The 19619-nt window shown below is 51.3% G+C and overlaps 2 protein-coding genes across 2 annotated transcripts; one reads left to right on the top strand and one right to left on the bottom strand.

Annotated features, from left to right (window-relative positions):
• Positions 1–415: 415 nt before the first annotated feature.
• On the top strand, positions 416–4083 carry COCSUDRAFT_42526 (family A G protein-coupled receptor-like protein; the record flags this gene model as incomplete). Its single annotated transcript, XM_005646631.1, has 9 exons — positions 416–454; positions 701–791; positions 917–966; positions 1299–1450; positions 1829–1994; positions 2555–2665; positions 3108–3205; positions 3592–3658; positions 3943–4083. 9 exons carry the CDS (start codon positions 416–418, stop codon positions 4081–4083), a joined length of 915 nt encoding a protein of 304 aa, XP_005646688.1.
• Positions 4084–5596: 1513 nt separating this feature from the next.
• COCSUDRAFT_53714 (WD40 repeat-like protein) lies at positions 5597–11413 on the bottom strand (the record flags this gene model as incomplete). The annotated part of the gene is made up of 11 exons (XM_005646632.1): positions 11223–11413; positions 10804–11014; positions 10216–10364; positions 9510–9632; positions 8994–9198; positions 8559–8708; positions 7870–8091; positions 7464–7547; positions 6906–7022; positions 6352–6504; positions 5597–5695 (listed from the first exon to the last, which is right to left on the bottom strand). The coding sequence occupies exons 1-11, from the start codon at positions 11246–11248 to the stop codon at positions 5597–5599; spliced, it is 1539 nt and encodes a 512-aa protein (XP_005646689.1). The 5' UTR covers positions 11249–11413.
• Positions 11414–19619: the final 8206 nt, after the last annotated feature.

Here is a 19619-nt window from a genome sequence, read left to right on the forward strand (position 1 = left end):
CGGAACGTGATATTACCTGGATCTGACTAATTAACCTGTTCTTGACACCAGATGCCTCAGACTAACCCAGTATTTAATCATAAGCAAAAGTTTTGGGGCTTGCTGTTGTCATACTCGGATGTTACCGGCCATGGGCTGTTCACGGCAGGCAGCTCGGGCTCGAAACGATCCGCAAGCAACCTGAAGTGATACTATGCCTTCGATATCTTTGCAATTGCGTTGCACAATGAAAGAAGGTTGCTTGAGTCAGGCAAGCAGTGCCGGAGTGTCATAAAGCAATCCACGTGAAAGAAAAGCTAAGGGTCCTGTTAATAATGTAACGATGAGAAGGACGGAAAGTCTCGCAATGCAAGCTTGAGACTTCGCTTGAGTATACTTTGATGCTAAAAAGCCCGTTTCATAGCATTTGTTCATCATGGCTGTTCACCAGATCGGAGAGGGCGGCCTGGTCATGGTAAGTCTGTCCCAAATCTGCCCGGCATGCACTGACGGCAAAGCAGCCCCAAGCCTGGAGCAGCATAAATGTTGAGTGTTAGCGCTAGTTCGTTTTGAGCAAAAACGGAGTTCGACAAGCTTCTGCCAGGAAGTGGAAAGTACTTGCGTTGCAGAATGTCAGTCCGAACAGGATGGTTGGTAGAAGCGGCCGAAAAGCGAGAGTCAATACAAATCTAGCATCGCTAACCCATCGCTGTTTGCGCAGTACTGGGTCACCTTCGGTTTGATGGCCTTCAGCGCCCTTGCATTCGCGGTCATGACTTTCACCAGACCGCTCAACAAGAGGAGCCACGGATGTACGGCCTCCGCCATCCCTGCCTTCAATTGACGGATCTTGGCACTGTACTACTTCTTATGGAACAAGCGGGATATATTCTGGAATTTGGTTTGTTACAGCATGAATATTTCCTGTGCTGCGCAGATATCACGCTGGCCATCGTCACCATCGCAGCCATTGCATACTACGCAATGGTGACCCCCTGAACTCCTTTGGGGAACGCGATTCGATGACTCGCAATCCAATGATTTTTTGAAAGATTATAGCAGCTTTTTCACGACCCCCTTGCCCTGTCTGTGACGTGGGTCCCGCACGAGAGCAGAGATCACTACAATCCTTCCCTGTGTCCCTGGCACAAACTGAAGGAAGACATGCAGCAAGCGTACACCAGCTGTGCTGCCCTTTGCGCTCCCTTTTCGATCCAGGCCCCTATTTTCCACTGCTTCTGAGCAGACCTGGTATGACTAGTCCTGAAACTCACCATCCTCTGTCCCTCGGGTCCAAGAGTTTGAATCTGAACGCGCAGGCGGCCAGCGGCGGCAAGGCGCTGGTATCCAACCCGGACGGCAACCTGCGTGACATCTACTACGCGCGATACATCGACTGGTTTTTCACCACTCCTCTGCTGCTTCTGGACATCATTCTCCTGACCGGCATCCCCATCGGCGTCACCCTCTGGTGAGTATCCATTTGCCTCGACGTCTATTCAGGCAATTTGGTATGCTGTCAGCACAGTTTCAAGGTGCATGCAGCCAAGAGTGCATATCAGTTCACATCATACATCACTGCAAATGTGCCCACTACCTCTTCTCAAAGAATAAATGGGTGCACATGCAGTGCAACTATAAGAAGTACTGCATAGTGTTGATCCAGCAATTTTAAGTTTCAAGCGAGATAAATGTGAATTGTAATGCTGGCATTGTAGTCTCTCTGGTCCTGGCGTGCGCAACATAGTGCTTGCTGAGATGGCAACATTGTGCTGATGCGCCGTTCATTTGTGTGTGCATTTGAACAAGAGTGGTGCAGTGCGTAAGTGCGGACCTTTGCCGTGCGCAGGATTGTGCTTGCTGACGTGGCGATGATCATGCTGGGCCTCTTTGGCGCGCTGTCCACCAACAGCTACCGCTGGGGTTACTACGGCGTCTCCTGCGCATTCTTCTTCGTCGTTCTCTGGGGCCTCTTCTTCCCGGGAGCCAAGGGCGCCCGCGCTCGCGGCGGCCAGGTGCAAAAATATCTGCTGTATTCGAATTTAAATTTTAAAAATACAGACTTAAGCTTCCCGGGTGCCATTGACGCCTGCGCGCAGGGTGGCCAGGTCAGCAATTACGTACAAATTTTTAATCTGAAATTTTGCAGATTATGGTGCCCACCGTCTCCATGCAACCGGGCTCTTCACTTGATGTGGGAGCCAGAGTATCTCGGTGCTCAGAAAGTCTGTTGCGGCGTAACTAACGGCAGTCAGTTGGGCACTTATCTTTTGTGTGTCTATTTGAAGCTTCAATAGAGACGCTGCATGTAGTGTAGAACCAGATGCAGTTTGGCAAAGAAGTCAATTTGCAGGCAGATGACTCCTGGAACTGCAAGCCAAAACCAATACTTCCTGTTTCCTTTACGCTTGTGACAGCTCTGTGATCTGCTGCCCCCTTCAGCAGAGACTGCTGAGAGGACAGTACTGTGAGTTGCCTGCATGGGCACGAAATTACTTCCTCTTTGTATTGCATTCGCAATTGCCCTCCCAAATCTCTCGAGGGGCTTACACAATGTGATTTGTTTTCTGCGCAGGTGCCCGGGCTGTACTTTGGACTGGCGGGCTACTTGGCGCTGCTGTGGTTTGGTTACCCCATCGTGTGGGGTCTGGCAGAGGGATCAGACTACATCTCTGTCACTGCTGAGGTGAGCTGCTCTCCTAATCTTTACTAACGATTGGGAAGGGGTAATCAGTAATCTTATTAGTAACAGTACGATGTTAGTAATGGGGACAAAAGCAGTTTACAGGGGGAACCTGTAAAGTGCGAGTGTTGCAAGCAGCTGATCTGCACACATTGTTGAGTGCTGAGGAGAGAGTGCTGCAGTGCTGCACACACAACAAATGTGAGAGAGCATATCGAGTGTTTCTTGTGGCCAGATTCCTGCGTCCGAGCTCATGACTGAAGGCTAAAGAAGTGCTCTGATCCGCATGCAGCTTTACCTGCATGTTCTCTGCCTCAGCGGAGAATTAAAATCCCTGAATCAAGGCACCATGCTATCATTGTCAACGCTCGACTGCCTCATAGTAAAGCGCCCTAAACCTCCTTACAAAGTGTGACTTACAAAGATTTTGTGCTGGGCTGCGCAGGCTGCTTCATATGCTGGGCTGGACATTGCTGCCAAGGTGGTGTTTGGCTGGGCAGTAATGCTGTCTCACCCCCTCATTGCCCGCAACCAGACTGACGGGTGAGGCACCTGTCTTTCAAACTTTGAAATTACACACACATCACTTCCATAGGTGCATTTTATCCCTCAAAGCAGATGCTGGCATGACGCGAGCTATTATACCTTGCCTGCTACCCAGGCGTGAATACCACAACACAAACATAGATGCATAGATGCATTTGTTTGTCGGTAGCAAATTCTGACATGGAGCAAGCTGTTTTCTGCCTGTCTGATGGTGGTTGCTTGCTAGAGGCTGCTGAGCATGTGCATGGGTCCCGCAGCACAAGATTCCAGTTGCAATATTTAGCAAACCTCGGTGAATTTTAGCAGCAAAGACAGATCAAGCATGTTGGATCAAAAATTGATTGTCTTTGTCATCAGTCATCAGTCATGTGTGGGTGCTGCAGGAGCCTGCTAATCAACTCCACGAATGACCCCTTCGTTGCCAGCACCACACACATTCCAGAGCGCCAAGTAAGCTCCACTCTTATCTTCCTGCGCATGAAAAATAGCCTCCTGTGTTTGTTTGAGGGTGATGTCACAAATTTTGGGGATCATGTTTGGCAGCTTAAAAATAGGCACATGCAGCAGGCTGACTCTATCTTTGCAAATCAGTTGATGGTCTCTTCATCTGCAACAATCTGCCAATGTCTTCTCATGTCTGCTATATTCACTGATCTTAGAGGCATGCCTGAAGCACGTCTAAGTCCCAATACAGGCCTGTCCATGCACATGACTAAGAATTCTGCACCTTGCAGGGCGGCATTTTTGGAGGTCTTATGGGCAAGAAGCGCGGAGCTGGCACCCCTCTGGCAACCAACGAAGGAGTCCCTCGCAAGGCTGCCCCAACGGCTGCCACTACAACTGCTGGCAACCCTGCCACTGCTGCAGAAGTCTGAGCTGAGCGCTTGCGCCGTTCTGAGACTTCAAATGCATGCTGCAATAGGCAATGAGGCTCAGATCAAGGCTCTGTTATGACTGCTGTAGCTGCTGAGGAGTCTGCGCTGATGCACTGCTCTGGCAAGACAAGAGGCTGAGGCCAGAAGGAAGAGTGAAGCGATGGTGTCTGACGCAGTCTTACTCTGCTGTGCTGAAAAGTTTCGGATGAAATTTTCAACGGCAAGATTTGATACTGAAGCCGTCATGACTCGTAAGAGTATTTTTCAGGCCTTGAAATGTGGGGCAGAAATAGAAAGGGTGTTTGATGCAATTGCTATTCATTCTTGTTCGGAGAGCAAGGGTGGTTGTTACTGTCGCAAGCCACGGACGCATTGTCCATGTACATCAGGGCAAAGTCTTTTTTTATTTGGTGAGCACGACCGGGATTGAGGCTGCTCAGAGTATATGTTGGCATTAGTCGCAAGAATGATTCTGGTGGCTTGAGTAGCTCCCACCATTGAAGGGGATTCTTACGGTGCGCGTATGTGCAGATGTCTTCTGAGGCAGAAGAGACTGGTGGTTTAGGGGCCAAGTGCTTTAGAAATATATTCTTTTATTGTCATGTATTCTTCCATTCTTTCATGAGAATCTTGCTGAACCGTCCCCATTGTTCGAATGTTTGTGTTTGGTGTTGCACAATTGTGCAGAATGGCACTTGTCAGAATGACTCGGGGTCTGTCTCTGAGATTTCGAGTCTGAGATACTGCTATTTTCAAAATTAAGATGTTTCCTTGTTTGGTTCAATCTGCTTTAAGAGCGGTCACTGCGGTAGCTGTGCATGCATGTGAATTATATTATTGTAAGACGCTGGAACATCGTCAATCAAAGTAGATTGAAGCTTCTCAGATGGAAACGTCACTATAGCACGCAATATAATGTGGAGTGATCACATAAACCATTGCAGATCTATGGCATGCCTTTGCACGATTTCATCCGGATGCATACAATCTGCATGTCTGTCGCTTCAAGCAGTTGTCCTTGGGAGCTGACCTGAAAATATCAGGGAACAAGCAGATACTCCTTACTTTCCCAGGCCCGTTAGCCTCTGCTACATGTTCTTAGGGAACACGACAGGGGCCAATAACGCTTACATTTCTTGATGCCGGACAGGCAGAGCCTTGCAAACAGCAACCTTATCTGCGGGTGGCGCTTAAGATATAGGGGGTTCAGGCGTGTAACATAGCTTCCATAAGAGAGGCCCCATATTTATAAGCACATGTGCAATGCATTCTGACATGTGCTTATTCTGGTGCACTGGCTTGCCCATATACAGGGTGAACAGGCTTACCACAATAGCAACAATATCATGTAGACTTGCAGATCCTGCTGCTGGTATTGAGTCACAGATATCACAACAGTGAGTGTTATGCAGCCTGTGCGCACGATCAGTGATTTGCTCAGCAAGTCTGCCTGCTTGAACAGAGATATTGCTGCTGCATGCTAAAAGAAGTTGAGACCCAACAAACTCCCACATCAGGCCTTCCAAAGCTTCAGCACGCCCTCGTCCGCCCACGTGGCCACAAGATTCCTGTGTGGATGCTGCGCCAGCCCAATCGGGCCCTTGTCCGCCACCTGACCAGCCAGCACAAAGGGATACCATCAGAGTCTTTCCCTGCCCTGTAGACATTTTGCCATATGCTGCAGCCCCGGCGCATCAGATATTGCAGGTGTGAGTCTGCGCAATTTCAAGATAATTCCCCTTTAATTCATTCCACACATTTGCATCGTGTGCAGAGCCCTGTCCTGCACACCGTGCCCTTAGCTCACCACCAAGTGATGCAAACGCACCACCGATCGGTTTATGTGTCTGTATCCCGTTTATGATACCGATAGCTGATTCTCCAGTGTTCCAACATCCACAACACGGGGCGCAGGAAAGGTCACTGCTCATCAGGCTCCGGCATGCAGCACCCACAGCACAGCAGGCCAGCCCATCATTGCTCAATGCAATTACAGTAGTCATGGCAGATGTCCAGCAAGGAGATGAGTCACCGGCAGCTGGTGCTCATGCTGCTGGACTTACCATGCAGCATACACCTCAGATCACACCAGGAACTCTTGAATGCCTAGTGCAACAAGCTCCTCAGGGTCTATAAGCCATTTAACAGGCTAGGCAGCCCTTTCTCCTTCCTCTGGCCCTCGCTCTGCTTATGTCTGCATTCCTCATATTCTACAAATCCATCCGACAAGAGGCAACCCCAAACGTGCTGAGGGGGTGAAAGCCACACCTGCAGCAGGTGCTCAAGTTTGCCGGCGGCTGAGCCGAAGCAGTAGAGGATGGCGTCTTCGCCGAGGCAGTAGATCCAGTCCCCACGCGGCGACACCCAGCTCCCCACAAAGTCACCGCCCTCGCGCTTGCCACTCTGCAGCGACTTCACCACCTGCACATGTTCATTCTCGATTTGAAATTGAATTTCAGGCTTGGTGTACGCCCTGAAACAGGCGTGCACACAAGACATTATTCTTGGGATGCTTAAGCAAGTTGGGACCCAATGCAAAGAGCGCTACAGGATTGCCCTGTGCAGACAGGACAGGCAGCTACCAGCTCCTTGAGTAGCTACGCAATATTGCTGACCTGGACTCTTAAGATCCTCAGGTGAGACTCCCAAGATGTCTCCTCTGAGATAAGATATGGCCCTTGCCTCAAACGGCTCTGCAAAGATTCATTGCATGCAAGCTATGTCCTATGGCAAGCACTGGCAAGCATGCAAGTTACGCCCCAATGACCGCTGCAGAACAAACCCATATTATTACATAGATTTCATATGTCTGACAGCCCCACCTGGCCTTGCAGGGTCATGAGGAAGACTGTGGATGAACGGGTGCAGACAATGAGGTGGTCCACGTTGTGCGGGTGCAGATGGACGTCCAACACCGCACGCTCTCCGCCCGCCAGTGCCTGCATCCGGAGTCTATCATGAGGATTTTTACTTTAAAGAAGTGATAAGAAAAACTGAATCCTCCCCACGTCATTTCAGCAAAGCCTCCTCAGGTCGTTAAGAATCAGAGATTAAAGCATATGCTGGGCATATTGTTTATGTATATTTGGCATTGTAGCAGGTGGGAAACAATGTCGCTGCAAAAGATTTCTTGAATGCGCTTGTTGAAGAAACGAAAGTGGCTGAAAATCGCGTTTTTGAGGCCATTTCTACCCACATGGGTGTCTGGGGGTGTTGCTGCTCTGAAAACGACTTCCTGCATGTGACTGGATTTCTGCAAGGGCAACTGGTGGCTTCAAACTGAGGCACCGTCGAATTGCCAACGCCAGAAGAGTGCCCCTTTATTGGGTATGAAGCAACATTGCATCTCGGGATCAAGTGACTGAAGGAAGGTGCCCTGCCTGCGGGGGCCGGAAGCTGGCGATGCAATCGCAGGTTTTGCCGTCCCACACGCGCACCGTGCTGTCGCTGGAACCCGTAATCACCTGCGCGCGTGAACTTAGCGTTATGTATGTAATCTCTGATACTGCATGATGCAGGGTTGAATGGTGTGGGGTGGGATCAAGTTGTCTACACCTTCTGCAGTATGACCGCCATGTCCAATTGACTCAGCAAGCATGCAAGCTACTTGCCGAACATTTCTACACACCTGCGACAGTTCACATGCCTTGGCAAAACATGGAGCGTAGGAGATCCCTCAGGAGATTGCCATTGCGCATGGTAGCATGCAAGATAGAGCACAAAGGTCAAAAGCCAAAAAAGGAGCAAATAAAAATGGTGTTCATGCAGGGACTCGAACCGGCGCACCTGCGTGCCGTCCGGCGAGTAGATGGCATGGTTTACATACGACGTGTGCCCCCGGAACTCCTTCAGCATTTTCCCTGATTTGAGGCCGTGAACGCGCGCCAAACCGTCATAGGACGCGCTCAGAACATGAGAGCCGTCTCGTGAGAAGGCCACTGATGTCACGCCCTGCGAGTGCGCGGACTCAAACCGCCGCAGGCACTGACCCGTCTTTATCTTCCACACCTGGGCACATGCAGAGACAGTATCGCGTCACCAGGTGTGCTGTGGTGAGTTGGCACTTCATGTTGACAGGCATGGGTAATTCACATACTCATGGCAACAGGCTGTTTGTCCTTTTGCGCAGGCTCTGTGTATATACGTGGTGCTGGCTGCCAATGAAACGCAACTGCATCAACAAGGCACCTCTGGCAGCAAAGCCAAAATTGCAGAAGAAACAAGTTCTTAACAGAATCCTGTTCTTGTGGCCACAGGAGAGTCCAGATGATGCAGCTGCATTTGCTTGCAGTGACATGGGAGAATATTGTAAATTGAACGATGCATCTGTACATCCTGATCTAGCCTGCTGTCACAACAGAAGGCACAGCCTTCAGGCCGCTGCCTGGGGAAGAGATGCTGCTTCTAGGCATTTCCGACCATCCTGAGATGTTGACACATCGAAGAGTCTCAGTAGCCGGCCGACCTCTGCACACCTTGATCTTCCCGTCCTGTGAGCCTGACGCCAGCAGCTCTGAGTCTCGCGAGACAGCGAGCGCTATCACAGCGGTGTCATGCATCATGAACTGCTCATCCGCCTGGAACTGCAGGTCCTTGCGCAGCCGCCCGCTCACCACATCCCACACCTGCGCAGAACAGAGAACGAGATTGAGATTCTGTGATTTAATTAGACATCTGAGCTTGCAAGGAGAGGGGTTGTAGCAAGATGCCCATATTGAGTCTCTGTAGACATGCAGGAACGCCACATGAACAGCCTCAGCCTTGTGCTATGTGTAGTAATCCACACAGAACAGCCACAGGCAGTGCGAACCGTTTCACGCACACAGTATGCCCCACCAGAACTTCATGCATGCACAGCTAGACTGCAACTGCACAAGTAGTCACCACGACTGTGAAGTCAGAGAGCGTACCTCTATGAAGCCGTCCACGCTGCCAGTGATGAGCGAGGTCCCGTCCGGCGTGAAGCGCGCGATTTCCGGGTGACTCTTCTTCCCGAATTTGAGCGTGCGGTCGAGCTGCGTGGGGAATCGCTCTATTTCATCGCGCGTCCCCTGGGCCTGACCCCGGAACAGGTCGAACGCCGTCCCCGCTGGCAGTAAGCCCTGCGCCTGCTGCCTGCGCATGCAAATTTGAATTCAAGATCATTTTATAATTTTGTACCAGTCTGTAGCTCTGCTTATGAGAGGATGGACTTTGATTGCAGCTATGTGCCGCATTCAACCCAAGTCACATAAGAGACAAACCTCCATGCTCTTATAGCCTGCTTTGATGCTCCGCAAAGGACCAAAACCCACAGCTTGCTCGGACCCCAGAAGCTTGCACAAGGCTTCACATGTGCCTGACCGAGCTCTAAGCGGTTCCTGCCGCAATCCTCTACCTGCAAAAGACCAGGGAGGCTGGAGCATGAATTTTCTGTCTGAGCGCACCATTTGAGGGCCTGCCCTATGAGCGCCATGAGCCGCGAGGGGGGCACGGTGGAGACCTCCTGTGACACTGCATGCGCCACCTGCGCCCTCCGCTTGTCCTTGGGCGTCGCCCCGTACACCTCCCTGCAGCCGCAGAACACAGGCATTATTACGGGGCGGCAGACAGCTATATCTTTGTCACTCCACTCATCCCTGCTCTTGCTCCTCTGAGGGGGCCCCAATTAGCTGGCACATGAAGAAGTCCTCCTGCAAGACACGCGGGCATAACCCAACCAGACAGATGCTCTGGACCACTGGTGAGCGTGATTGCACCTCAGCTTGGGTGCACCAACAGTTGGAAGAGCGAGCTTGCCCAGCTTGAAGGATGCAAACCCAAGCATGGAGCTGCTCGATCAATGTAATATTTTTGCTTAACCATAGCAATTTGGCATTGGACAGCAAGATCTTGCAGTGGGATGTCCCTGACGGCAAAGCGGCCGCAGAGATGCATCCAAGCCTGAGTTTGGTCATCCTCAGGGGGCGCGGCTTGCTTCAGAGCATCAAGCTTCCAATTGAATTAGGATCGCTTCCACATCTCAGGAGATATGCATGCACACCTTCAGTTTGAGTACGCGGGGAACTCCTGAGTTGGAAGTTTTGCAACCACTAGGTAGGTCCAGAGCATAACATTAAGTTTTACAGAAGTTAAAGAGGCATGCATGCGTGCCTGATGTCGAAGTAGGTCCGCCCGCAAAGGTGCTCCAGGCGCAGGAAGCGGTCCGGCTCATCCAGCTTCATGCGTGCAAAGACGGCCGTCTGGCGCAGGATCGTGCGCGCCGTGTCGATCTCCCTCAGCTCAACCATTTCCAGCACCACCTGCAGCAACACATATTGCAAAATTGAATTCGAATACGGAGACTCATGCCACGCGATGTGCGGGCAGAGAGGACTCCTGATCACTGACCAACCACACAAACGCCCTGGCGGTGTTGAAGGTTGAGTGTTTCTCCTCGCCCTAGTCTACGATGAGGCCGGGCACATGTCTGGGCCGGGCACTTGAGATATCAGTGACTTGATATTTTGTTGCCGCATGCCCGCGGCCGTCCAGCACTGAGAAGCCATCTTTCCCTTCTACTGATGCTGATGCCTTTTGCCCAGACCTCGCACATCGGAGAGGGCAATAAGGCAGGAATTAAATGGCAATATGCATAGGTTTTGCAGCGTGGCTGCACCAATTGCATGCGCTCCTTTGACAGCGCAAGCGGCTGTTGGCTGAATTTAAGCACTCTGGGTACAAGGCATTGGGCATAAGCACCTGCTCATAGAGGTCCTCTAGTGTTGCACGTGGCAGCTTGAGCTGCGCAACTGCTGGGAGCACAGCGTCCCATCTCCCAGCGTTGATGTCTGCCACGAAGCCCTCCAAGCTGTCTACCGTGTTCAGGGACACCTGGCACTCCTTTTGTATCGCTGCAAAGGAGTCTGTCAAGGAGTTCTCCTTGCAGAACTGCAGGATGATTTTAATGACACTGCAGACAGCCAGAGCAGATGTGAGATCGAAAGCAGATGCAAGTACTTGAACCGATTTTGTGGGGGGGACAAATTCAGCAAAATGGCTTATTTCCTAAGGCTTAAAAATAATGGCGAGAGAACTAAGCAGCGAAAAACACATTTTGCTGTTGTGTGGACGTTTGGGCAGTGATCTGGGGATAGGGGGGCAATAGATGGGTGACGCACTCTGTGGCTTCGATCTCAAGAGACATGCTGCTGTTGGTACAATCAGGAGAAGCCTACTGGGTTGGCTTCCCTGTGCAGTCGTATCACGATGCTGACTGCATAGAATTTTTTTTGACAAATTGTCTCCTCCTCAATAAGTGACGCCAACTTAATACGGAAACAGACTGCCAATTCTCAAACGCAAAGATCTGGTAGCTCAACTTCTATGATGATCAGCCTCAAATCATGGTCTTCTTGGAACTCGGGTGCTGACTGCGGCTCACGTCACCTTTCCAAGGCATGCATGGCTAGGAATCCCAATGTGGACTCGGCTACAATCCTCAGTGTTGCTTAACAATGTCCATTAGGTGCTAAGTTGACCGTAGAATAAGAAAACGAAAGGCTAGAGGAGGACATTCAACAAAGACATGGGTTCATCCTTCATGCGCGGACTTTCAGGTAGCCTTGGACCATAGCGCCTCTGGTGAATATGTCTGGGAGAAGTAAGAGCCGCTTGGATAAGCTTTTGAATCTTATTGAAGGTGCGAGGTTGCACGATATCTGACCAATAGCCTTTATGGACATTCGAAGAGCATGGCCATCGAACCCCTTTTCATTGACCAGCAATAAACGATGTTCAACGTAACATTCCCAAGAATCTACATTGTTTCAATCAGCGTGCATCAAAAAATGTGTATAATTGGCTTTTTCATATTCCACCAACCTTCTGATCCCCTACCTACTTCCCAAAAGGGGATCCCATCTGACTCCATCAGATGTCTCAAGATTGATATCAACTATTTTCTGCGTTGCAGCCGGGTCCACTGCTGCCCTATGCAAGGCAGCAGCGCAGCAGATCGCCAGCACAGCACAGACCCATCCCCAGCATCTGCCGGCTTTGCTGGGGCGGGTACGTGCTTCCAACATTGCCATTCTTATGCAAATCGCGCAAATCACGTCTTTGCAGTTCACAGGCCAATGTTTGTCCTCTGTCTTGCCCACCCTGTCATTTCAGAAACGTGCATGCCCCTGGCAAATTTGCAAGCTGGCGCTGTTGCTCCATTTGAAGTATTATTTCAGGCACTCAGCAAATCATGTGGTGGGGTGCAGATCCAGCCTCTGCTGCAGCACAAGCGATGGGAGACGAGGACAGCTACAGGGGAGTGCATCGGCCGCATAGCAGAGCATGTGCAGCATGCGACCCCAGCCGATGTGCGGGCAGCAGCAGGGTCAGATGCAGTAGCCATAAAGGTGGAGGATGAGTCAGCAATTACCCAAAGCTGGGAAGCTGCCGAGGGTGCATTGTCTCTGGAGGCCTTCGATCTGGAGAGAGTGGTGCAAATGGGAACACCCCTGCTCGCAAGCGGGGGCCAGGTGAGAGATTCCCTGACACCTACACCGACCTACATCAGCATGTAGTTTGCACATTGCCTGCACTGCCCCAAATGCAAGCATGCGAGTACAGGATGGAACTTGGCTTCATGCCATTGCCTGCATGCAAGAAGCCAAATTCCATCGCGTGCTTCCGTGCTTGCATTTGGGGCAATGCAGGCAATGTGCAAATTTGCGTGCATGACTGCACTGCACCGCGGCTGCTTGCATGTCCTTCAGTGATTGTGAGCTGGAGAAGACGGTCAGAGCAGAAGGCAAATGTCTCATCTCGCCAATCATGTTATCAATTGTGGAAGTCTGCTGATGTGGCGACAGGAGTATGACCTGGTGGATGACCCGAAGCTGAGTCACTCTGAGCGACTGGCGAAGCAGCGAAAGAACCTCAAGTCCAGGCTGGGATTGGGGGGTCCAGTGGACCAGCTGATGGACACAGCTGATCTGGTCAAGGATGAGGACCTTGTAAGTGATGCAGGGCCAGCCGCCGGCAAAGGCAGCAATCAACAGAAGGACGCCTCTGCATTGATCTCTGAGATGACAGGTGGGAACTTGCGTTCCAGATTGCATAATCCATCAATACTCTTGCTCTCGTATGTGCAAATTCAAGGAGTCAGTACAAGTCTTCGTGTACTTGCTGTTCTGATTGAGGGCCAATGACACTTGGAAACGGCGGTTGGCAGGAGTACGCAAACCTGAGGCTTGTCAAGTGCGACAAACAATATTCAGGCACATGATCTGTCTTGTAGGGCTCCCTGCAACTGGGTTTTTCGGTTGCAGTATGGCCCTTGTGAGCATGGAGACCACATGGCAATGTGTCAGCTCCAAGATCTCATCTTCGAGCACGAATTTACGGGATCAGAGAACGAATTGTTGGCTGATGCAGGGCTGAGCGCCAGGGAGAGGAACAAGCTGAAGCGCGACCTCAAACGCAAGGGCTCCTCTGTGCTGCAGACCCAGGCCTCTCTTGGCGCAGCCAAGCGCTCAAAGGCTGACAACCAGACCCCTGCACAGGTGCCATACCTGCCACAATGCGATTCCTTGAGCATTCTGCATTGGCACTGGAGATTACTTGATGGCTGCTAATTGTGTCACACCTGCAGAACCTCTGGCTTGCAGTGGTGAGACTGCACCACATGTGCCGAGCATGGCCTACGTGCACGCCTTACTAAATGTTGCGCCAAGCTCAAAACCATGTTAATTCACATTTTCTTGCCATGCAGGAGCTGAGCGCTGAGGCGGCCGCAGCAGCGGCAGAGGAGGCTGCGGCGGCCTGGCAGGACACAGTCTCTGGCAGGTGGGCAGCGCTCCTTGCAGAACTGATTCACTTCCAACCAAGTATGACTGCAATCTCAAGATGTGAATGCAATCTTCGGCTCACCAATTGCCTGAAGCGGTGAAAGTCGGCTCAGATGTGCAATGTCCAAAGGTGTATTTAAATCAGGGGGCGGTCCAAGTACTCAGCGCCGTGCCCATGTTTGATTGCTTCTTGCTTGGATCTTGCGTGTCCAACAAGGGGTAGGATATTATCAGCCTCTGCATGCCTCTTGTCTGCATGTGCACCTTGCCTCTGGCATGATCAGCATGTTGATAAATTAAAGAATTGAAGAATAAAAAAAAATCTAAACAAAAAAGTTTTATTCTCTGCAGGTGGCCATTTGCGGCGCTGTGCGACCAGATGTGCGTGGATGTGCTGTCTCCGCAGTGGGAGGTACGCCACGGGGCGGCCGTGGCCCTCAGAGAAGTTCTCCGCTCGCATGCCACCTGCGCAGGGGTTGATGCGCCGATTGCAGGCGAGCTGTCAGGTGTGCTGTGGTGTCCCTTATGCATGCTTTTTTGCTCCCATATTCTAACATACTCGTCTGCGCTGATGCATGCATTATATTGTACTTTCCATCTTCCTTTTTCCTGTCAATCGCATGATCAGATTGTATTTTTCTGCAATGCGCGCATCGGGCATATGATCTCTGGCAGGGGAGGGGAATGGATCTGCCGAGAAAGTGTCGCTTCATGTGATACTGGGGGCTTTTGTGTGGAGTAGATGCCTGCAATCAAATATAAAGGGCTTTATGAGTTCAAGATCAACAAGTCAAATCTGAATTTGAAAAATTTTGGGGCACAGGGTGGATGGCGCCGGGTGGCAGCGGCAGGCCACGATTGGCGCCGGCCACGGCGGCCGATGCGACCGCGGCTGCCGTGTCCAATCAGGCGTGGCTTGAGGACTGCGCGCTGCGCCTGCTCTGCACTCTCGCCCTGGACCGCTTTGCCGACTTTGTCTCTGATCAGGTAATTTCTCACGAGGACACCCATATTTGTCAAATTCTGGCTGTGGGAAACACTTCAAACTAGCGCGGAGTCCGCATCAACCTGAAAGTCAGGAGCCTCAAGGCCATCGCGGTCCGTTCACATTCTTGACGGGGCTGAGACAAACGCGGCTGAGACAAACGCACACCCGTGAGCCAGTTCTTATGATTGCACCCCTCATGTAATACCGTAAAAGGGTGTATGGGTAGATTGATAGGGGCAATGCCTCTTGATGGCCCGGCTGGCGGTGCGCGGTATAATCATTGGGCTTCGGTCTGGCGAGTTCAACAAGGGGTAGGATTGTGGCAGCCTTTGACAGCAGGTCCTCTCTTGGCAGAGAAAGCGACCAATCAGAGTGCGATAATCATCGTCCCTGATCAGAAGAAATGTACACAGGTGGTTGCGCCGGTGAGGGAGACGGCCGCGCAGGCGTTGGGCGCGGCGGGGCGTGCCCTCTCGCTCGCCAAAGTAGGCGCGCTGGCTCGCCACCTGGCAGCCTTAGTAAGGCGGCCCGAGTGGGAGGTCCGACTGGGGGGACTGCTCGGCCTCAAATACTTACTCGCCTCCCGAGCTGACGCTGCCGCCAGCCTGCTTCCTGAGGCGTTGCCTGCCGCTCTCGCCGGGCTGCAGGTGCAGTCTCATACTTTTACTGAGCTCTTTCCTTACTGCAAAATATGTGTAAAGATGTGGTACTTTCTACAACCTGGGCTCATATCTGGTTGATACAGAGTGTTGGCTGTAGCCGGGCCCCTTGAGCTGGCTAGTGACACTGTGTAACCTGCACGGTTCTATCACTTGCATGAAGCACATTTGGTCTTTTGGCTGGAGTGTGCAGTGTTTGGGCATGCCATCAGACTGAAGGACGACCCCTTGTTTATCTGACTGATCTGTTACATTCTCTCAGGACACGGAGGATGACGTAAGGGCGGTGTCTGCTGAGGCGTTACTGCCGGTGGCGAGCCTGCTGGCGAGTCAGGGGGATGACATCATCGGCCCGCTGACATCAGCGCTGTGGGACGTCTTGCTTGAAGTGGACGAGCTCAGCCCCTCCACAGGTGCATCACCTTTGCTGAACACAGCTTTACTGCGTTACTTGTGAGATTATTTCCAAATACAGCTTCTGCCCCGGCTGGCGTGGGGCGGTACAAAGACTGACCTCCGTGCCCACGTGTGATTCAGTCTGCTTGCATTTGGCGAGTCAGTCAAGGGGGGAGGATAAATGGCAGCCTTTCAATGCAGCTTGTCTGCTAACGTATCTTGCCTCTGGCAGCAACAGCCTGCGATAAATGAAGATGCATGTCTGAAGAGAGTGCCAAGTACAGACAGCATTCACAGAACTGACCCCAAGAAGTTGCAAAGAGGAGGAGAGTGCCAGATGCTGACAGCACTGTTGTCTGCTGTTTCTCCGGGTTCAATTTGAAATTTTGATGTGGTAGATGGGCTTTATGTATGGATGTGTGCAGGGAGCGTGATGCAGCTGCTGAGTCACCTCCAGGGCAGCGCAGCTTCTGGTGCGCCAGATCAGGCGCGGCTGACTCAGCGCCTGTGGCCCTTCTTCAGACACCCCATGGCATCCGTCCGCCTAGCAGCTGTGGGCCTGTTCGCTCGTCTTGTGGCGTTCCCTGCCGGTGAGTCAACCCCTCACCTGCTTTGGCAAATTTGTATAGGGGGAAGTAGTAAAACAACTGTTGGTCTAATGATACCCCCTGTTTTTTTAACACCATGCACATCTGCACTGCATGTATGCATCATGAAGGCCATATTATTATTATTATTATTATTATTATTATTATTATTATTATTATTATTATTATTATTATTATTATTATTATTATTATTATTATTATTATTATTATTATTATTATTTTTTTATTATTATTATATTTATTATCATATTTATTATTATTACACGCTTTGAAGGCCATATGCAGAGTGATATCTGGCACTCTGAGGCTTGGGTATTGCAAGTTACTGAGACTGCACCTGACAGTAGCTCATATCTTAGTGATGGCTTGGGTAAGTATGGCTGGATTAATTTGGGGTACCTGCATGGAGGATTAGGAGGTCAGAACCGCAGGCTATTCCTGATCCGAATACTCCAGAATTTGTGCAAGGTAGATGGAAGTGAATGCAAAGCATCTGACAGCAGCTTATTTGATGGCATGACAGGAGGTCAGGAGCAGCCTGAGAGCGATTTCTGGAGGCCAGAAACACTCACTCCACCGCTGCGTCTGACCTTTCAGGGCTTCCTGGTTGAGAACAACACTGATGTGCTGGCTGCTACCCAGGTCAGGAGAATCTTATTATTCTTTCCTTTACACCTGAGTTCAGGCATGCCGTGAGGTCCCCTTTGCGCACCTTTTTTCATGCATGCCATCTTGTGGTGTTCCTTCTGGGCACCTCAGTTAACGCATGCCATCTACCGATGTTCCTTCTGGGCACCAACATGCATCGAAAACCAAAGCAAGCTCTCACGGGAGTTGCAAACCCTGCACAATTCTATTGTGAATGGGACCCAAGCTGCAAGTCTCAGTTGTCAAGCCCTAGTCTGAATCTGCCCTATACAGCAGGTGCCACCCCTCTACAATTGCTGAGGAAATGCTTTTTGGGATTTTCACACACCATTCTGTGTACGACGGCAGGCAACGTGATTACATTGCATGCCCATTTGCAGATGTCATACAATCTGTGCTCACATGTACAGACAGGGCAAAACTCTGTACGTATGAACTCTGTCCTGTTGGCCCGCTGCAGGAAGCTTGGATGGCCTTGGTACAGTCAGCGCCAGATGGCGCGCTGCTTGCCGCCATGTCACCGGACCTGCTTGGGTCGTGGCTTCGCCTGGCTTCCACGCCAGCTGGACAGCCGCTTGATGCAGCACTGCTGCTCCCCACCCCTCAACCTTGTTCTATCCAGGTGGTTGCCCTTCTTGCCCCTGTACAAATGCCATGCAGGGGTATTATACAATATGCTTACACAACAATAAGGATGTCCACAGAGCGACCTCTGTACCCCGTGCGGGAGAGGGCAGGGGAACTAAATATAAACAGTTCAGAGCCTCAATTTGGAGTCCTGTATCTCGCATTGCCAAGTGCTGGCCCTTTTGTCCAACTTTCCGCCAGGATTCTGGGTGCAGAGGCTTGCGGCTCTTTTGTCATTCCTTAATTTGGTGGTGTTTACTCATCACTTTGTGGCGCTTACAGCATAGTCCATGGGATCATCACATTGAAGGCACCGTAAATTTTGTGGGCAGCTGATGGGAATTCTTGTCTGCACAGGGCCTTGAGGGCACCGGCAAGAAGGGGAAGCACGGAGCTGCGAATGGAATCGGGAGGCAGAGATCACAGTTTGGCGGGGGAAGGGAAGACGGCAGCTGCGCTGTGCTGATGAGGAGTGAGGCTGCCAAAGCTCTCGGCTTCCTGGCAGCTGCCTGGCATCCAGGTATGCATGCCGAATTCTGCAAACCCGAATTCTGCCTGAACATTGCTTCTCTCCGTTCAGATTGCTTAACACCCAACTCTTGCATCTGAAGTCGCGAGGTGTTGCTTCATGTAAGGTGGCTTAATTTGGTGGCCAGTCGACAGTTAAAAGATAATGCTGTTCAGCAAACACAATGCAAGCCTGTGAAAACAGGTGCAGGATAAGATATTTTATGTACCCACCACTTTATTCTGTCGGAAAACGCTGAGCTGACCTGCACATTCATTTTTGTGCTGCAGGCACACAGTTGGTGACACAGCAGCTCCTGCAGCAGCTGGACACTCCAAAAGCAGCGTCCAAGCTACTTTGCGCCTTGACTGCTCTGCACTGGGCGCTCCATGTCAGACAGAGGGACCCTGCTGCCGCCCAGTGCCTCCCAGAGGAAGTTTTCCTGAAGCTGCAGACCGCGCTTGCTGCCCCTGCTGCCATGCTCAGCAATGCAGGCGAGCTTCTTTTCCATATTCTCTCTATCACTCTACCCTCCAAGCAAACTTGAATGACTGCTGCGGGCAGATATACAGGGGTAAGCAAGTGTGGAAATACTTGCGGCTTCCTGTCTACGCACCTTGCCTTGTCAGGAAGCATTCGTGTCATCTTCATACTAAATAATTACTATAATGGTCTAGTGTGCATGCAGGAGAGCTAGTGATCTACGAGGAGGCGGCTCCATACTACACACAGCTGAGGGGCAACGCGCGCGCGCTGTGCAATGCGCTGGCGGCTGCTGGTTACAGCGTGGATCAGCTGTTTGGAGGCGTGCCCTCCGATCAAGCAATCGCGCACATGGGCACCGAGGCGGCCGCGGCGCTGGCGGGAATAGTGACCGCTGACGTGGCCGCGAGTCACCCGGCGGCGGCGGCCGCCGCGGCCGCGCTGGCCGGCACGACGGCAAGTGTCGCGTCTGTGGAGGCGTTCCTGCACGGCTCTGTCACTGCTGTGCTGGCGGCTGCTCTTGTCCAGGTATGTTTATTTCCATACACCCTCGACTCAATGTATATTGATGCTGCTCTTATGTGTGTCAAAGATGCAAGGCACCCTAGAGTGCATTACAAAACGGATGTATCTGCATGCTATGCAGTGCCTAGTGTGACCACTGCTGTCTCTTGCTTTCCTGTTGAAATCAGCACTGCCAGCTTGGTGCAATGTGTATGACATCAAATTTCTTCTAGATTTAGTAATGCTGTGGGATTTGTTTTGCTACAGGCTGGGCACACTCCGGCAAAGCTGAACACGATCATTCAGCCGCTG

The sequence above is a fragment of the Coccomyxa subellipsoidea genome, assembly GCF_000258705.1.
Source record: "Coccomyxa subellipsoidea C-169, whole genome shotgun sequence".
In the NCBI taxonomy this organism is placed as follows: Eukaryota; Viridiplantae; Chlorophyta; class Trebouxiophyceae; family Coccomyxaceae; genus Coccomyxa; species Coccomyxa subellipsoidea.